The sequence below is a fragment of the Mobula birostris genome, chromosome 8, assembly GCF_030028105.1.
Source record: "Mobula birostris isolate sMobBir1 chromosome 8, sMobBir1.hap1, whole genome shotgun sequence".
In the NCBI taxonomy this organism is placed as follows: Eukaryota; Metazoa; Chordata; class Chondrichthyes; order Myliobatiformes; family Myliobatidae; genus Mobula; species Mobula birostris.
The window spans coordinates 147,611,087-147,625,337 of record NC_092377.1 but is presented as its reverse complement, the minus strand read 5'-3'; the positions used below and the strand labels follow the sequence as shown (position 1 = coordinate 147,625,337).

At 45.5% G+C, this 14,251-nt stretch overlaps 1 protein-coding gene across 1 annotated transcript; it reads left to right on the top strand.

Moving 5' to 3' along the window:
* The first annotated feature begins 318 nt into the window (after window positions 1-318).
* Window positions 319-13,834, top strand: LOC140202094 (nodal homolog). Its single transcript, XM_072266953.1, has 4 exons — window positions 319-433; window positions 1,587-1,817; window positions 6,734-7,530; window positions 13,617-13,834. The coding sequence occupies exons 1-4, from the start codon at window positions 319-321 to the stop codon at window positions 13,767-13,769; spliced, it is 1,296 nt and encodes a 431-aa protein (XP_072123054.1). The 3' UTR covers window positions 13,770-13,834.
* Window positions 13,835-14,251: the final 417 nt, after the last annotated feature.

The following is a 14,251-nucleotide window of genomic DNA, read 5'->3' as shown; positions in this document are numbered from 1 at the left end:
CCCACAGGGAGCCGAAATACTAGCACAAACAAGAGAGGCAGAATGGCCTGTTCCTAAGGCATATTGAGTGTAGTGAGATTGAGCAGGAGCATCAGACCAGTTGGAAGGTGCAAGGACTAAGAAAGTTGGTCCATTTGGTGAGGTGGGAATGGTGGGTGCGATGGGGCAGTGGGATTTGATGGACATGAGAGAGAGAAAGGGAGTGAGGCTAGAGGAAGCGTCAGTGGATGGGTACGAGGTTATGTGGGTGGGCCGAGGATCTGGTGCGAGGGCGAGAGATTTAATACCACGTGCCCATTGCCGACAACTGAACCAATAATGATAACCCCGGGGATCCTATCAACCCTCGGGCTAGGAGTCCCCAGCCAACAGACGTCTCACTACGCTCCGTGGCTGGGACCCAAGCACGAAAGCAGCCAGGAATCCAGCCGAGGTGTGTTTGGGGGGGTGGGGGGGAATGAGCGTATAATTAAACGAACAGGCCTGGTATTCGGCCCATTAGCAGCTCGTTTTCTCCGCCAATTCAGAGATGCCGGCAGCTGACACCTCGGTGACTGAAACCAACCTGAACCTCCATCCCGCCCCTCCTCCCTCCATTGAGTCCGCGGTGCTGTCCTCAACTCATAGCTATTCAGTTATTTCTACCGAACAGATTGTGAGGGTGGAGAGAGAGAGATTCTTAACTGGTTTCATCATTACGGGAAAACAAAATCTTCACACAATTTTAGACATATATCTTTCATCCTTGTGCGCGCCGTTAAATTTATTGATACATTAAGAGACGTAACTCTCCAATCTGGATTAGGGAGATGTGAGTTAATTGCGATGGATTAAAAACAGGATTGGGATTGAATAGGGTCTTTTATTCCAGAGATGGTGATCTCGTTTGCGACAAATTGATTTGATCATTGGCACGGGGAAGCAACGAGCGATGCTGCTCTGCTGAGTTAAAGCGTTCTGGCCGGCAGATTAATCAGGAGGTCAGACAAAACACCCGCTCAAAGTTCAAAATAAGTTTATTTATCGAAGTACGTACTGTATATGTCACTATATACTATCCTCAGATTTATTTTCTGGTGGGCATTCCATCCCAAAACAAGGAGCTGTTAAAACTATTTTATTTGCACCCCCTCCCCAACCCATCTTGTTCGAATCTGAACCCGATTTAAAATCTGACAGACGCGAGGCAATATTTCGGAAATTTGTTTTTGTTTTCGCTAATTGTTATTTCACTCGCAAGAGGGGAATTACGGCCCACTTCCACATTTAACGCATTTGTTGCGGAAAAGGGGACTACCTTTGGCTATAAAACATGTAGTGAAGACGGCGTTCCATGGAGTCTGTAGTTCAGGCTGGGGTGAGCTGCGAACTTGTGTGTATTGGGGTGAAGGAAATTGAAGTCTGCCAATAAGAAGGCGGCGAGATCAATCCGCAGCCCTGGTCTATAAGAGGCGGGCAGTCACTAAGCAGGCAGTTTCCTCCAGCTTTTCCATCAGCCGGAGACTGACAGCAGCTTGAAGATCCGTTCCAGATGGCCGTCCTCCTCCTCCTCCTCCTGCTGATCTCTGCCCCGCTCCTTGCTGTAGTCGCTTGGCACGGGAGTCCGGCACAGGAGCGGGACACCCTGCGTCGCTTCTTGGGTAGAGCCCAATCCGTACCTGAACGGGGAGAGGCGAGTCCCGGGCACCGACCTCGGTACCCGTTCTACATGATCCAACTGTACAAGGCTGTGACCGGCAGAGGTGGCAGGGATCTCTCCGCCCAGGACCAGACGGCGGTGCAAGAGGCAGACGAAGTGGTCAGTCTGATGGCCAGGGGTGAGTGGGTCTAACATTTTCGAAACTCTGCAGGTGCTGAGACCTGAAACAAAACCAGATAGTTCGAGATACACTTGTCAGGTCGGATGGCATCTGTGGAGAGAGACGTTAATATGGTTAGTGTTATAGGTCAGAGCCTGCTTCGTCAACTCTCCGATCTGGGAAGGTGGATTCTGCTTTGAGGGCGTTACCTGCGACATGTCTCTGGGATTAGACGGCGTGAAACTCGTACACAGTTTTGGGATGGGATCCTGACCCGCCTCGTTAAAGGACAATGTTTTCTATCGCTTTTCAGGAAGTTCCAAAGCGTTTTGGAATTAGTGACTGTTGGAAGTGTGGTCGCTGTAGACGAGGGCTTGGGAGTAAGGCAAAGTCTAGTTGGCCAGTAGGTCCCTTGGGCCGCCAACCTCACAGGGGTTAGGGTATCATCTGGGTCCCTTTCCTCACGCCGCCGGGGGCATGTGGAGAAGCCTCCGTCCAGGCAGAGGCAGAGCAAGATCCACAGCTCATCCCCCGAATGAAGTGAGAATGTGGACGTGTTTGATGTTATGTGTGGAGGGGGTCGAGACAAAGGACACCTACGTCCTCGAGGAACGAGCTGACACTTTCCTAGAATATTCTGGATAGCACAGAAATGTCCTAGGTATCTGATATGGAATGTTTTTTTTATAATTAATGAAGGGTCTTGGCCCGAAACGTCGACTGTTAACTTCATCCATAGATGCTTCCTGACCTACTGAGTTCCTCCTGAAGTGTGTGTGTGTGTGTGTGTTAGTTGTAATGTAGGAAAAGGAGCGGGCAGTTCACAGCCAGCGAATTCCCCTAATGGCAAAACGGAACTGTCCAGACAAGAAATAGATTGAGGTTAGAAGTCCTGTCCAGGATACCCATTCTGACCTCTAGTCAACCTCCAGTTAACAACATTAAATAGTTTATCCAGTCATTAACAGGTTGCTGCTTGTGGGAACTTGCCTACAATGCAACCCTGGCTATAATCCAAAAAGTACTTTATTGGTGATGAAAGGCATTGTATAAAAGCAATTATACGCCACTCGGCCCCTCGAGTCCCATTACTTAATATATTTGTGTGTGAGCTGATTACATCTTCAGCCCTGTGTTCCAGTCTATCTGATCAAAGATCGAAAGATTAGATTTATTTGTCACTTGTACATGGAAATGTAGGGTACATAAAAGTCTTTGGCACACACAGTGTATATAGTCAGGGTGCTTAAGACTTGTGCACAGTACTGTAGTAATTTTATGTATTGTACTGTACTGCTGCCACCAAAAAAAAAACAAATTTCATGACCTGATTCTGATATGGGTCTCTATTGTGGACTGAGGATGGGAAGGGGGCAGGGAGAGGGGGATCATGGTTGGGAAAAGGGGAAAGGAGAGTGGAGGGAGCAGGAAGCAACTGAGAGATATTCTGTAATGGTCAGTAAACCAATTGTTTAGAATCAAATGACATTGCCTGGTGCCTCAGGGTTGGGTGTGTCTGCACCTGGGTGACCCACTACCCTGCCACCTGTCCCACACCCCTCCGGCGGCACTCCACCATCGCCATTCCCAACATCCTTTTGCTCTCGTTAGATTTATAAACCTGCTCTCTGCACCACTTTGACAAAAGTCTTGGGTACCCCACCTGTATATATGTGCCTAACACCTTTCCACGATACTGCACGGTGAAATGTGTCATTTGTGCCAACATCCAATACAGTCTGAGGATATTCTGGGCGTAGCCCACAAGTGTTGCCATGCTTCCAGCCCCAAAACAGCATGCCCACAATTTACTAGCCCTAACCAGTCTGTCATCTGACTATGGGAGGAAACTGGAGAGCCCAAAGGAAACCCACCTGGTCATGAAAATGTTTAAAGTTTTACAGACAGAGGTGGGACTGCTGATCACTGGCACGGTAAAGCGTTGAGCAAACTGCTATGCTGACATGTTGCCTCATGATTATCCTTCCCCCCCCCCTCGCGTTTATCGAGTGTCAATCCACCTCTGCCTCAGAGGTTCAGATATTCTGCTTCTCCATGAAGAAAGTTGCAAAGGAATGCCACCCCTGGGAGGGACTGAACTGGTGTCAATTCAGTGTGAAATTGACAACTTTTTTGTCACCTTTCGCACACCTCTTCATCCTTTCCAGGTATTGATCCAGTAAACCTCTAAACTCTAAACCGCTCCCTAAAAACAACCACCCTAAGTAAGGACACCAGTACTTCCAGCTGTGGCCTCACCAATGCTCCATATAACTGATAACACCACCTCTTTACTTTAACCATATGCTCAGTGGCCCCTCTGAGGGGCCTCCTGTACCTAATAAAGTGGCCACTGAGTGTATGCTCATTATCTTTTGCTGCCGTAGCCCATCCACTTGCAGGTTCAACACGTGCATTCAACTTGTGCTCTTCTGCACACTCTGTCATGACATATGATTATTTGAGTTATTGCCCCCTTTCCTGTCAGCTTGAACCTGTCAGGCCAGTCTCCTCTGACCTCTCTCATTAACGAGGTGTTTTCACCCAAAAAAGCTGCCACTCACTGGGCGTTCTTGTTTTTCACACCATTCTCTGTAAACTCTAGAGACTTGTGTGTGAAAACCCCAGGAGGTCAGCACTTTCTGAGATACTGGAATCACCCCATCTGGCACCAACATTCATCTCAAAGTCACTTATCATTTTTCTTTGCCAATCTGATGATTGATCTGAATGACAGCTGAACCTCTTGACTGTGCCTGCATGCTTTTATGCATTGAGCTGCTGCTACATGATTGGCTGATTAGATGCTTGCATTAATGAGTAGGTGCGCAAGTGTACCTAATAAAGTGGCCACTGAATGTACAACAACCACTTTACTTTTGTATTCAATTTCCCATTTGGTGAATGACAACCATTCAGTTCAGCTTTTCCACTGCTGCTGTACCTGCAATTTATCATATAAAGATATTATCCTACCAAAATATACAATTTCACATTTTCCCCTATTATAATCCATTTGTCAGATCTTCTTCTGATTTTGCCTATCAATATTCCTTTTGTAATCTTCAGTCATCTTCATGACACATTCCTATCTTTTCCCTAGTCAAGTTTATTGCTGCATGTACTCATACGGGATGATACAGATACGATGTAGAATTACAGGCACAGAGACAGGAGTGATACACAGCCCCTCACTCTGTTCCATCAACACACTTGCTCTTGTACAAGTCATCAATATCATTTGTAGAGACACGGAGATTGCGGATACTGGACATCTGGAGCAACACACAAAGCTGCTAGCTCATCAGGTCAGGAAATATTGATGGAGTGAAATTTGTTTTATGGCAGCAGTTCAGTACAAAAACTTGACTAAGTGCTGGTAATAGTGCAAAAGAGGAGTAGAGAAATTTATTGATTCATGGATTGACAGAGGGGAAGAAGCTGTTCCTAGAACTGTGTGTGTCTTCGGGCTCCTGTACCTGTTCCCTGATGGTAGTATTGAGAGGAGGGCATGTCCCAGATGGGGAGGGTCCTTGATGACGGATGGTGCTCTCCTGAGATGGTGGGGAGGGTTGCACCTGTGACGAATCTATTTATTTGTTTGTTTATTGAGATACAGCATGGAATAGGCCCTTCTGGCTCCTCCCATGCTGCCCAGCAATCCCCCGATTTAACCCTGGCCTAGTCATGGCACAATTTACAATGACCAATTAACCCACCAACCAATATGACTTTGGATTGCAGGAGCACTGGGAGAAAACTCACGGGGAGAAAGTACAAATTCCTCATGGGCAGTGGCGGGAAATGATCCCGGCTCGTCTGTACTGCAGAGTGTTGTACGAACCACCACACTACCCCGCCGCCCTTGGCTGCGCCGACAACCCTCTGCAGCCTCTGTGCATCGAAGCCTCCATATCGGGCAGTGATGCAAGCCGTCGGAGCGCTGCGCGGAGTTTCCACATTCTCCCTGTGGATGTGTGAGTTCTCCCTGGGTGCCCTGTTGTCTTCCCGCGTCCCCGTGATTTGCAAATGGTATTGTGTACGCACTCACCTAGTGTGTTGGAGCGGTAGAATCTGGAGGAATTGATGAGAACGTGGATGATTTACTTTAAAATTAATATAGGATTGGTGTAACGTGTAACCATTAGGTTGGCATGGACTTAATGGGCCAAAGGGCCTGTTCTGTATGGAATGAATCTGGCTGACTCTTTGACCAATTTCAGTGTTCTTTCCTTCTATATTAGAAACAAGTGTAGGGAATCTACAATTAAATGTATGTTTGTAACTACTGCATTGAATGTAGACCAGCACAGCACAGGAACAAACCTTTCGGCCCACTGAATGTACTGAACTAACTAAATGCCGAACTAAACTAACCCCTTCTGCCTACACAATGTCCCTCTTTGCCCCGTTCCCCATTCTCTGCACATTCATGTGCCTATCTGTGAGCCTTTGAGATGTCTCTAATATACTTTGCATTTCTACCTCCACCACCCCCGTCACCACATTCCAGACACACACTGTTCTGTGTATTTAAGAAGATCTGCGCACTTCACCTTTGAACTCAACCCCCTCAAACTTAAATGTACTGAATGTCCTCTGTATTAGACATTTTGACCCTGGAGTAAAAGATATTGCTATCTAACCTGTGCCTCATGACCTTAAAAACTTCTTTTAGGTCTCCTCGGTGTCCACCACACCAGAGAAACCAACCCAATTTTGACCTTCCCTTCTAGCACCTGCCCTCTGATCCAGTCAGCATCCTGGTAAACCTTTTCTGAACCCTCAACAAAGTCCCCACATCATTTCAGTAATGGAGCAGCCAGACAGAGCAAATGTTGCTCCAGATGAACCCTGCTTCTTCAGAGGATGGAATTGCACGACCTCTTTCCCTGCTGTGGGTTTCGTTAACTTGATAATTCTATCTCTTTCAGCTTGGAATCACAGTGAAGATGGCTGGGTTATCAATTTTGACATGACCTCCATTTCGGCCCACGAGACTGTACAGTTTGCCGAGCTTCGGATCCGCCCACCTCTGTTCTCCACCTGTCAAAACACCACAGTTGTCATTAATCACAGCCACATCTACAATTGCCATGGCAACAGGACTTGCTACGACCACTTGACTCTCGGCTCCTTCACTGCAGGCCCTTCCAGCGCCAGGTCGGGTTGGCAGGTCTTCAACATCACCGGCCTCCTCAACACCTGGCTGGGCCACGAGTCTTTCGAGGGATCCGGGCAATGGGATATTCACCAGCCTCTCTCCGGGGACTGCCAGGAGAGTGAAGAGCGCCGGCGGTTGCTGCCGGCAAAGCGGGCCAAGCCAGAAGCCGCGGCGGGCCAGAGGAGGCCTCCCAAGCGGAATGCTCACCAGATCATGATGGTGGTGTTTCTCAAGAGGAATAATGCCAGGCTCGGAGGGCCGACCTCCACACTGCTGAGTACCGTGCTGCAGTCGGAGCACCGGCTGGGCGGCAGGCACCGGCAAGAGGCCGGCAGCAAGAGGCACAAGAGGAACAGGAAGGAAAGGCTGAACATGGGCAACAGCACGGTGGAGCTGAGGAAGGACCAGTCCCTGTGTCGGAGGATGGACATGGAGGTGAACTTTGATCAGATAGGATGGGGCGAGTGGGTCATCTACCCCAAAAGCTTTAATGCCTACCGGTGTGGCGGGGAATGCCCATCGCCAGTGGATGAGACGTTCATGCCCACGAACCACGCATACATGCAGGTGAGACAGAAGAGGTGACTCACCAGCAGTAGTTCCGCCAGGAGGAGATGCCCTGCCTTGGTGATTTTTCTTTCATCTTGGGTGACACCAGATGCCTTTCACTCCTTCCCAGAACCCCCTGTCCAACATTATTAACCATTTCTGGTTATCTGCTCCTCTATCTCAAACCACAACTAGACCCACTATAATAACACATCAAATATTTTGTAAAACATGTTTATTGAAAGTTAGACACAAGTATCTCACTCCTACTCCACTGTCGCTCCATCAGACTTCATTCACTGTTGAGATATTGGATAGATACTTTAATAATCTCCACTATCCCTTCCCTAGATAATCCATCTACTGCAGACTCTAATCCCAGGTGTATCATCTCTCTCTGAAACAAAAATTAACTTTGAAAACACTGATTATAGTGGTGCTAGAAAGTTTGTGAAAGCTGTAGAATTTTCTCTATTTCTGCATAAATATGACCTAAAATGTGGTCGGATCTTCATGCAAGGTACGAAACGCCGACTGTACCTCTTCCTAGAGATGCTGCCTGGCCCGCTGCGTTCACCAGCAACTTTTGTGTGTGTTGTCAGATCTTCATGCAAGTCCTAAAACTAGATAAAAAGAACCCAATTAAATAAATAACACAAACGTTATACGAGGGGTGATTGATAAGTTTGTGGCCTAAGGTAGAAGGAGTCCATTTTAGAAAACCTAGCACATTTATTTTTCCTACATTTATACACTTAGTTCAGCGTCGTGGAGCATATGGATCCGTTCTTTGTAGAAGTCGGCGTCTTGGACCTCCAGAAAATGGTCCACAGCAGGGGTGATTAATAAGTTCGTGGCCTAAAGTAAAAGGAGATGAGAAACTTCAAACTTTCTGCATTTTCACCCAGAGTTGAACTGCATGTACATGTAACGAGAGCTGTATAACTCATCTCCTTCTATCTTAGGCCACGGGCTTATCAACCACCTCTGCTGTGGACCACCTGGAGGTCCAAGAAGCTCTCGTTACAAGCACGTGCAGTTCAACTCTTTGAGTGATTATGCAACAAGTTTGAAGTTAATAACTCATCTCCTTCTACCTTAGGCCACGAACTTATCAATCATGCCTGCTGTGGACCACTTCTACAAAGAAGGGATCCATATGCTCTACGACCGCTGGACTAAGTGTGTACGTGTAGGAGGGGACTATGTTGAAAGATAAATCGACTAGGTTTTCTAAAACTGACTCCTACCTTAGGCTACAAACTTATCAATCACCCCTCATAGTTCATTTATTTATTGAGGAAAAGTGATCCAGTATTACATGTATTTGTTGGAAAAAAGTATGTGAATCTCTGGGGTAATGCCTTCTACAAAAGCTATTTGGAGTTGGTGTTCCAATCAATGAGATGAGATTGGAGGTGCCGTGCCCTGCCCTATTTTTAAAAAAAAAACACACACACAAATTCAGGTTACTGACAGAGCTGCCTCTTCTCAAGAAAGATCTGTTTATGTGCCCCATGCCTCGATCAAAACAACTTTCAGAGGACCTTTAGGAGAAGAATTGTGGAGATGCATGAAGCTGGAAAAGGCTACAAAAGCATTTCTAAGGACCTGATTATTCCTCAGCCCACAGTAAGAGAAATTGTCTACAAGTGGAGAAAACTCAGTACTGTTGCTACTCTCCCTAGGAATGGGCATCCTGCAAAGATTACACTAAGAGCACAATGTGGAATGCAGAAGGAGGTGAAAAAGAACCCAAGGGAAACAGCAAGAGACCCGCAGAAATCTGAAGAACTTGCTAAAGTCTCTGTTCATGTGTTCACTATAAGCAAAACATTGAATGGAAGGACATCACGGAGGAAACCACTACTCTCCAAAAAACAAAACCATTGCTGCATGTCTCAAGTGTGCATATTCTACAATGCTTCTGGGACAATGTTCTGTGGACAGATGAGACAAAAGTTGAACTTTTAGGCAGAAATGCACATTGCCATGTTTGGAGCAAAAAGGGCACTGCACACCAACACCAAAACCTCATCCTAACTGTGAAGCATGGTGGAAGCAGCATCATGGTTTAGGGACGCTTTGCTGCTCAGACTGCACAGCTTGCTATTGTTCAGGTAACAATGAAATGAAAATTGTATCGAGACCTTTTCACAGGAGAATGTCATGGTAACAGTCTGTCACCTGAAGCTTAATAGTAGTTGGATGATACAACAAGACAATGATCCGAAAGACAAGAGTAAATCAACAACAGAATGGTTTAAAAAGAAGAAAACTCATGTTTTGGAATGGCCAAGTCAAGGTCCTGACCTTAATCCTACAGAAATGTTGCAGATGGACCTGAAGCAGGCAGTTCATGCACGGAAATCCACCACCATCCCAGAGCTGAAGCAGCCTTATAAGGAGGAATGGCCTAAAATTCCTCCAAGCCGATGTGCAGGATAGATCAACAGTTATCGGAATTGGTTGAAGTTATTTCTGTACCAGTCACTGAAAGCAAAGGTTCACATGCTCTTTCCCAACATATACATTTTTCTCAATAAATGAACAAGTATAAAGTTGTTTTTTGTGTTATTTAATTGGTTCTTTTCATCTAGTTTTAGTTCTTGTGTGAAGATCTGATCACATTTCAGGTCATATTTATGGAGAAATCCACAAACTTTCTAGCACAACTAAGTCTAAATCATTTGATGTGATTACTTATTCATGGTGTGGAAAATCGAGCATGTCCACCTTCTGAATTATTTCTGTGCCCGCTTCTTGACTCTCTTCCTTAATTGATGTTCCTACCTTTCATTAACTTCACACACTCCCTTTCAGGAACTGTTTTGTACTGTACATAATGTAACCTAATCTTCTAAAAATTTACAGTTGTGCCACAACATGGGCCCAAATGTTGAATCCACTAATGGGAGATGGGGGGGAATTTGTGGTCCTCTTGTACTTGGTGTATGCTGATTACCCACAATCCATCACACTGAGAGGATGTGTCACCATGTTGGTGAAGGAGAGGATCCGTTTGATCTAGCTGATGGTGCTGAGGTTTTCCAGTGGGGGTTTGGACTGACTTGTTCGCTTGACCATTTTCATCCTTGCCTGATCTCTGTGAGAGTCCTGCCCACAGCAATGTGGCTCAATCTTGAATAACCTCTGAAGTGGCTAATTTACTTGGTCATATTAAACCATTCCTGGCCACTTAAGATTCCCTATCCCTATTCCATTCTCCTGGCAATTAGGGATGGATTTTTGCATCACTACACTTCTAGATAATGAGGGGCCAAGTCAAAGATTTGGCATGACCTTATTGAGTGGCAGGAGGGGCTGAATAGCCTATTTCCTGATTCTAGGTTTTAATGTAGTTCTAGTGAAGGTCCTCTCTCAAGAATGAACAACAACTTAAAAAACTATTAATTTCCCTGCTAAGGGTTTCCTTTAGAGTTGAAACTCTTGATTCTGTCTTGGTACCACCTCACACTGATACTGAATCTACAGCAACTGTTGTGAAGGAAGGCTTGGGGTCACGCTGATGCTGGAAGAACACAAGAAGCGTCAAAGAACAGAAAAGATCATTTAGTCCATTAAACGTCCCCAATCTGCCCCATTCTCCCATCATAATATGACTTAAATATTCCTCTGGCAGCATATTCAGTGTCTGAATGAGCCAGAATGACCAAGTCCTCCCAATCCCTACATTGGGACCACTCATTCTGACTCTTTAAACTCTTACTGTAAACCAGCTGAGTTCACAATGGGTCTGACACTTCGTTCATGTTCTAATTCTGGTGTGAACTCTGATTACGTTGCTTGGAATGAATTGGCAGTCCAGTCTGCCTCATAGTGGCTTTTGAGTTTAACCTATCTGTCTCATTTATTATTTTATTATCTTCACTGAGGACATTAAAGTCCCTTTTGTACCCCTTGTCTACTTCCAGCCTTGGATATACCATTAGTCTCGTAATCCCCTCCATGTCCAACTTGCCTGAATCTAGTATCTCCCACGCTAGTGCTCCCTGTCCTCGCAGTCTGACGGGGTTTGGAAATTTGTGCATCCTTTGTTGAACTTTGATGCAACGGAGACCAATCATCCATCTCTGGGCCTCTTATTCTGGCCCTTTTGTGTATCTACCTGATGCAAGTGAGCTTAACAAGAGTACTTCACTTTTGTGAACGTCTTCATTCACCAAATCTTTCCCCATTACTCTCTGTGCTTTACCACGCACCTCTCACCTCCCTTTAAAATTATTCTTGTCAACAAAACCTCAAGACCTAGATATAGAATCATACAGTAAGGCAATGTGCCCTTTGGCCCATCTGCTGACGAAGATTTCCATCCGAGCTAGTCCTATTTGCCTCCATTGGGTCCATAGCCCTCCAAACCAGGGTTTTCAACCTGGGGTTCACAGACCCCTCGGTTAATGCTCGGGGTCCATGCTATATAAAAGATTGAGAACCCCTGCTCTTAAACCTTTCCAATCCATGTACCTGTCCAAGTATCTTTTAAATGTTAATGTAGCTGCTTCACCTACCTCTGACGTGTCATTCTGTGTACTGACTACCTTCCAGGTGGAAATTTGTCTGTTGGGTTTCTATTAGATCTCTTCTTTTACCTTAAACCTATCCTCTCTAGTTCTTGATGTTTGCAAATCCTGGGTAAAGGCCTGTGTGCATTCGCCCCATCTCTGCCCCTCATAATTTTACGCAACTCTCTATGACCTGGATTCCTACCCTTTTTATGCCACGGACCCCTACCATTAACCAAGGAGTCTGCGGACTCCAGGTCAGAACCCCTGCCCCAAGATCGTCCCTCATTCTCCTACATACCAATGGATAAAGTCCCAATCTGCTCAGCCCCTCTCCATTAATCAGTTCCTCAAGTCCTGGCAACATTATTCCTATTATCCCATCCCCATGTGACCCACAAATTATGATGTTGTTTAATCTCTAATCATGGGTAGATGCTGTTCAGCCCATTATGTCTACTTGGTCCCTTTTTTTTTTGACATGGTTCTCCAACTGGTCACCTTCCCCAGCCCCAAACCCATCTTGTAGACAATAGGTGCAAGAGTAAGCCATTGGGCCCTTTGAGCCAGCACCGCCATTCACTGTGATCATGGCTGATCATCCACAATCAGTACGCAGTTCCTGCCTTATCCCCATAACATTTGATTCTGCTATCTTTAAGAGCTCTATCCATCTCTTTCTTGAGAACATCCAGAGACTTGGCCTCCACTGCCTTCTGGGGCAGAGCATTCCACATATCCAGCACTCTCTGGGTGAAAAAGATTTTCCTCAACTCCGTTCTAAATGGCCTACCCCTTATTCTTAAACTGTGGCCTCTGGTTCTGGACTCGCCCATCAGCGGGAACATGCTTCCTGCCTCCAGCACGTCCAATCCCTTAATAATCTTATATGTTTCAATCAAATCCCCTCTCATCTTTCTAATTTCCAGTGTATACAAGCCCAGTTGCTCCAATCTTTCAACATATGACAGTCCTGCCATCCTGGGAATTAACCTCGTGAACCTTTATGTGCAATTATCCACTTCTCTTTTCAAATGCTTCTGTTACATCTGCATCCCCACCCACTTTCAGAGAAATTGCCACAGTTCCTTGATGCCTTGCCAAAGAAAGAGGTTGTTTTCCTTTATTTAAAGTATATCTATTGTTAAAGTGCATATATGTCACCATGTACAACTGAGACTCATTTTCTGGCAGGCATTCAAAGTAAAGGTGAATAAACGCAATACAGAGAAAAACTGCACACAGGATGGGCAAACTACCAATGTGCAAAAGATGACTAACTGTGCAAATACAATAAATAAATAAATAAACAATAAATATCGAGAACATGAGATGAAGTGTTCTTGAAAGTGAGTCCATAGGTTGTGGGAAGAGTTCAGTGCTGGGGTGAGTGAAGTTCAGTGAGGATCTTCCCTATAGAAATCCTTTGTTTATAAGACTCCTACATCTTGGATATTAAATCATTTACTGGGCCACCTCTCTGCTTGGAGTGATTTATTGATCTGTCCTAAAGAGCCATAAAAGTTGACGTTGCTGTCCATTCCAAGTTGACTATTGTTCTGTTTGTGTTTTTGTCTGCAGAGTCTACTGAAATCCTTCCATCCTGAGCGTGTGCCCTGTACGTCCTGCGTTCCAATCAAAATGAGTGCCTTGTCCATGCTTTACTACAAGGACTGGGAGGTGGTGCTGAGTCACCATAAGGACATGATTGTGGAGGAATGTGGCTGCCATTGAACGAAGCCACACAAATGTTTGGCTCGTCAATTTAAAAAAAATGTAAATAATGAAAATACTGTATATAGGCTACAAGATATATTTTTGTATAAACATAAATGTAATATGAAAACCTTGATGGTACTTTGATCGTTCAATAAATTAGAAAGTGATCTGGATGATCCCAAAGCTTCACTGTGCTGGACACAGGCTGCAGTGTGCTCCATCCCCATTTCAATACATTTCAGATTGAGACAGCGGGAGATGCAAAACGGAGCCAGGTCTTTCAACCCACCAAATCTGCTTGACTGTCAAGCTATTTGTACTAATCCTACTCTCATCCTCACTTTTATTCTTACATCAACTCTTTCTCCCACCCCTTTATATATATCCATTAGTCTCATGAGACCATGGATTTGCGCCTTGGAAGGTTTCCAGGGCGCAGCCCTGGGCAGGGTTGTATGGAAGACCAGCAGTTGCCCATGCTGCAAGTCTCCCCTCTC

Bases quoted from the DNA above. Each gene is read 5' to 3' on its own strand.
- LOC140202094 (XM_072266953.1), top strand. From the start codon at position 319: ATGATAACCCCGGGGATCCTATCAACCCTCGGGCTAGGAGTCCCCAGC. The intron at 434-1,586 runs GTGTGTTTGGGG...TCCTTGCTGTAG, and splicing joins CAGCCAGGAATCCAGCCGAG to TCGCTTGGCACGGGAGTCCG. The intron at 1,818-6,733 runs GTGAGTGGGTCT...TATCTCTTTCAG, and splicing joins GGTCAGTCTGATGGCCAGGG to CTTGGAATCACAGTGAAGAT.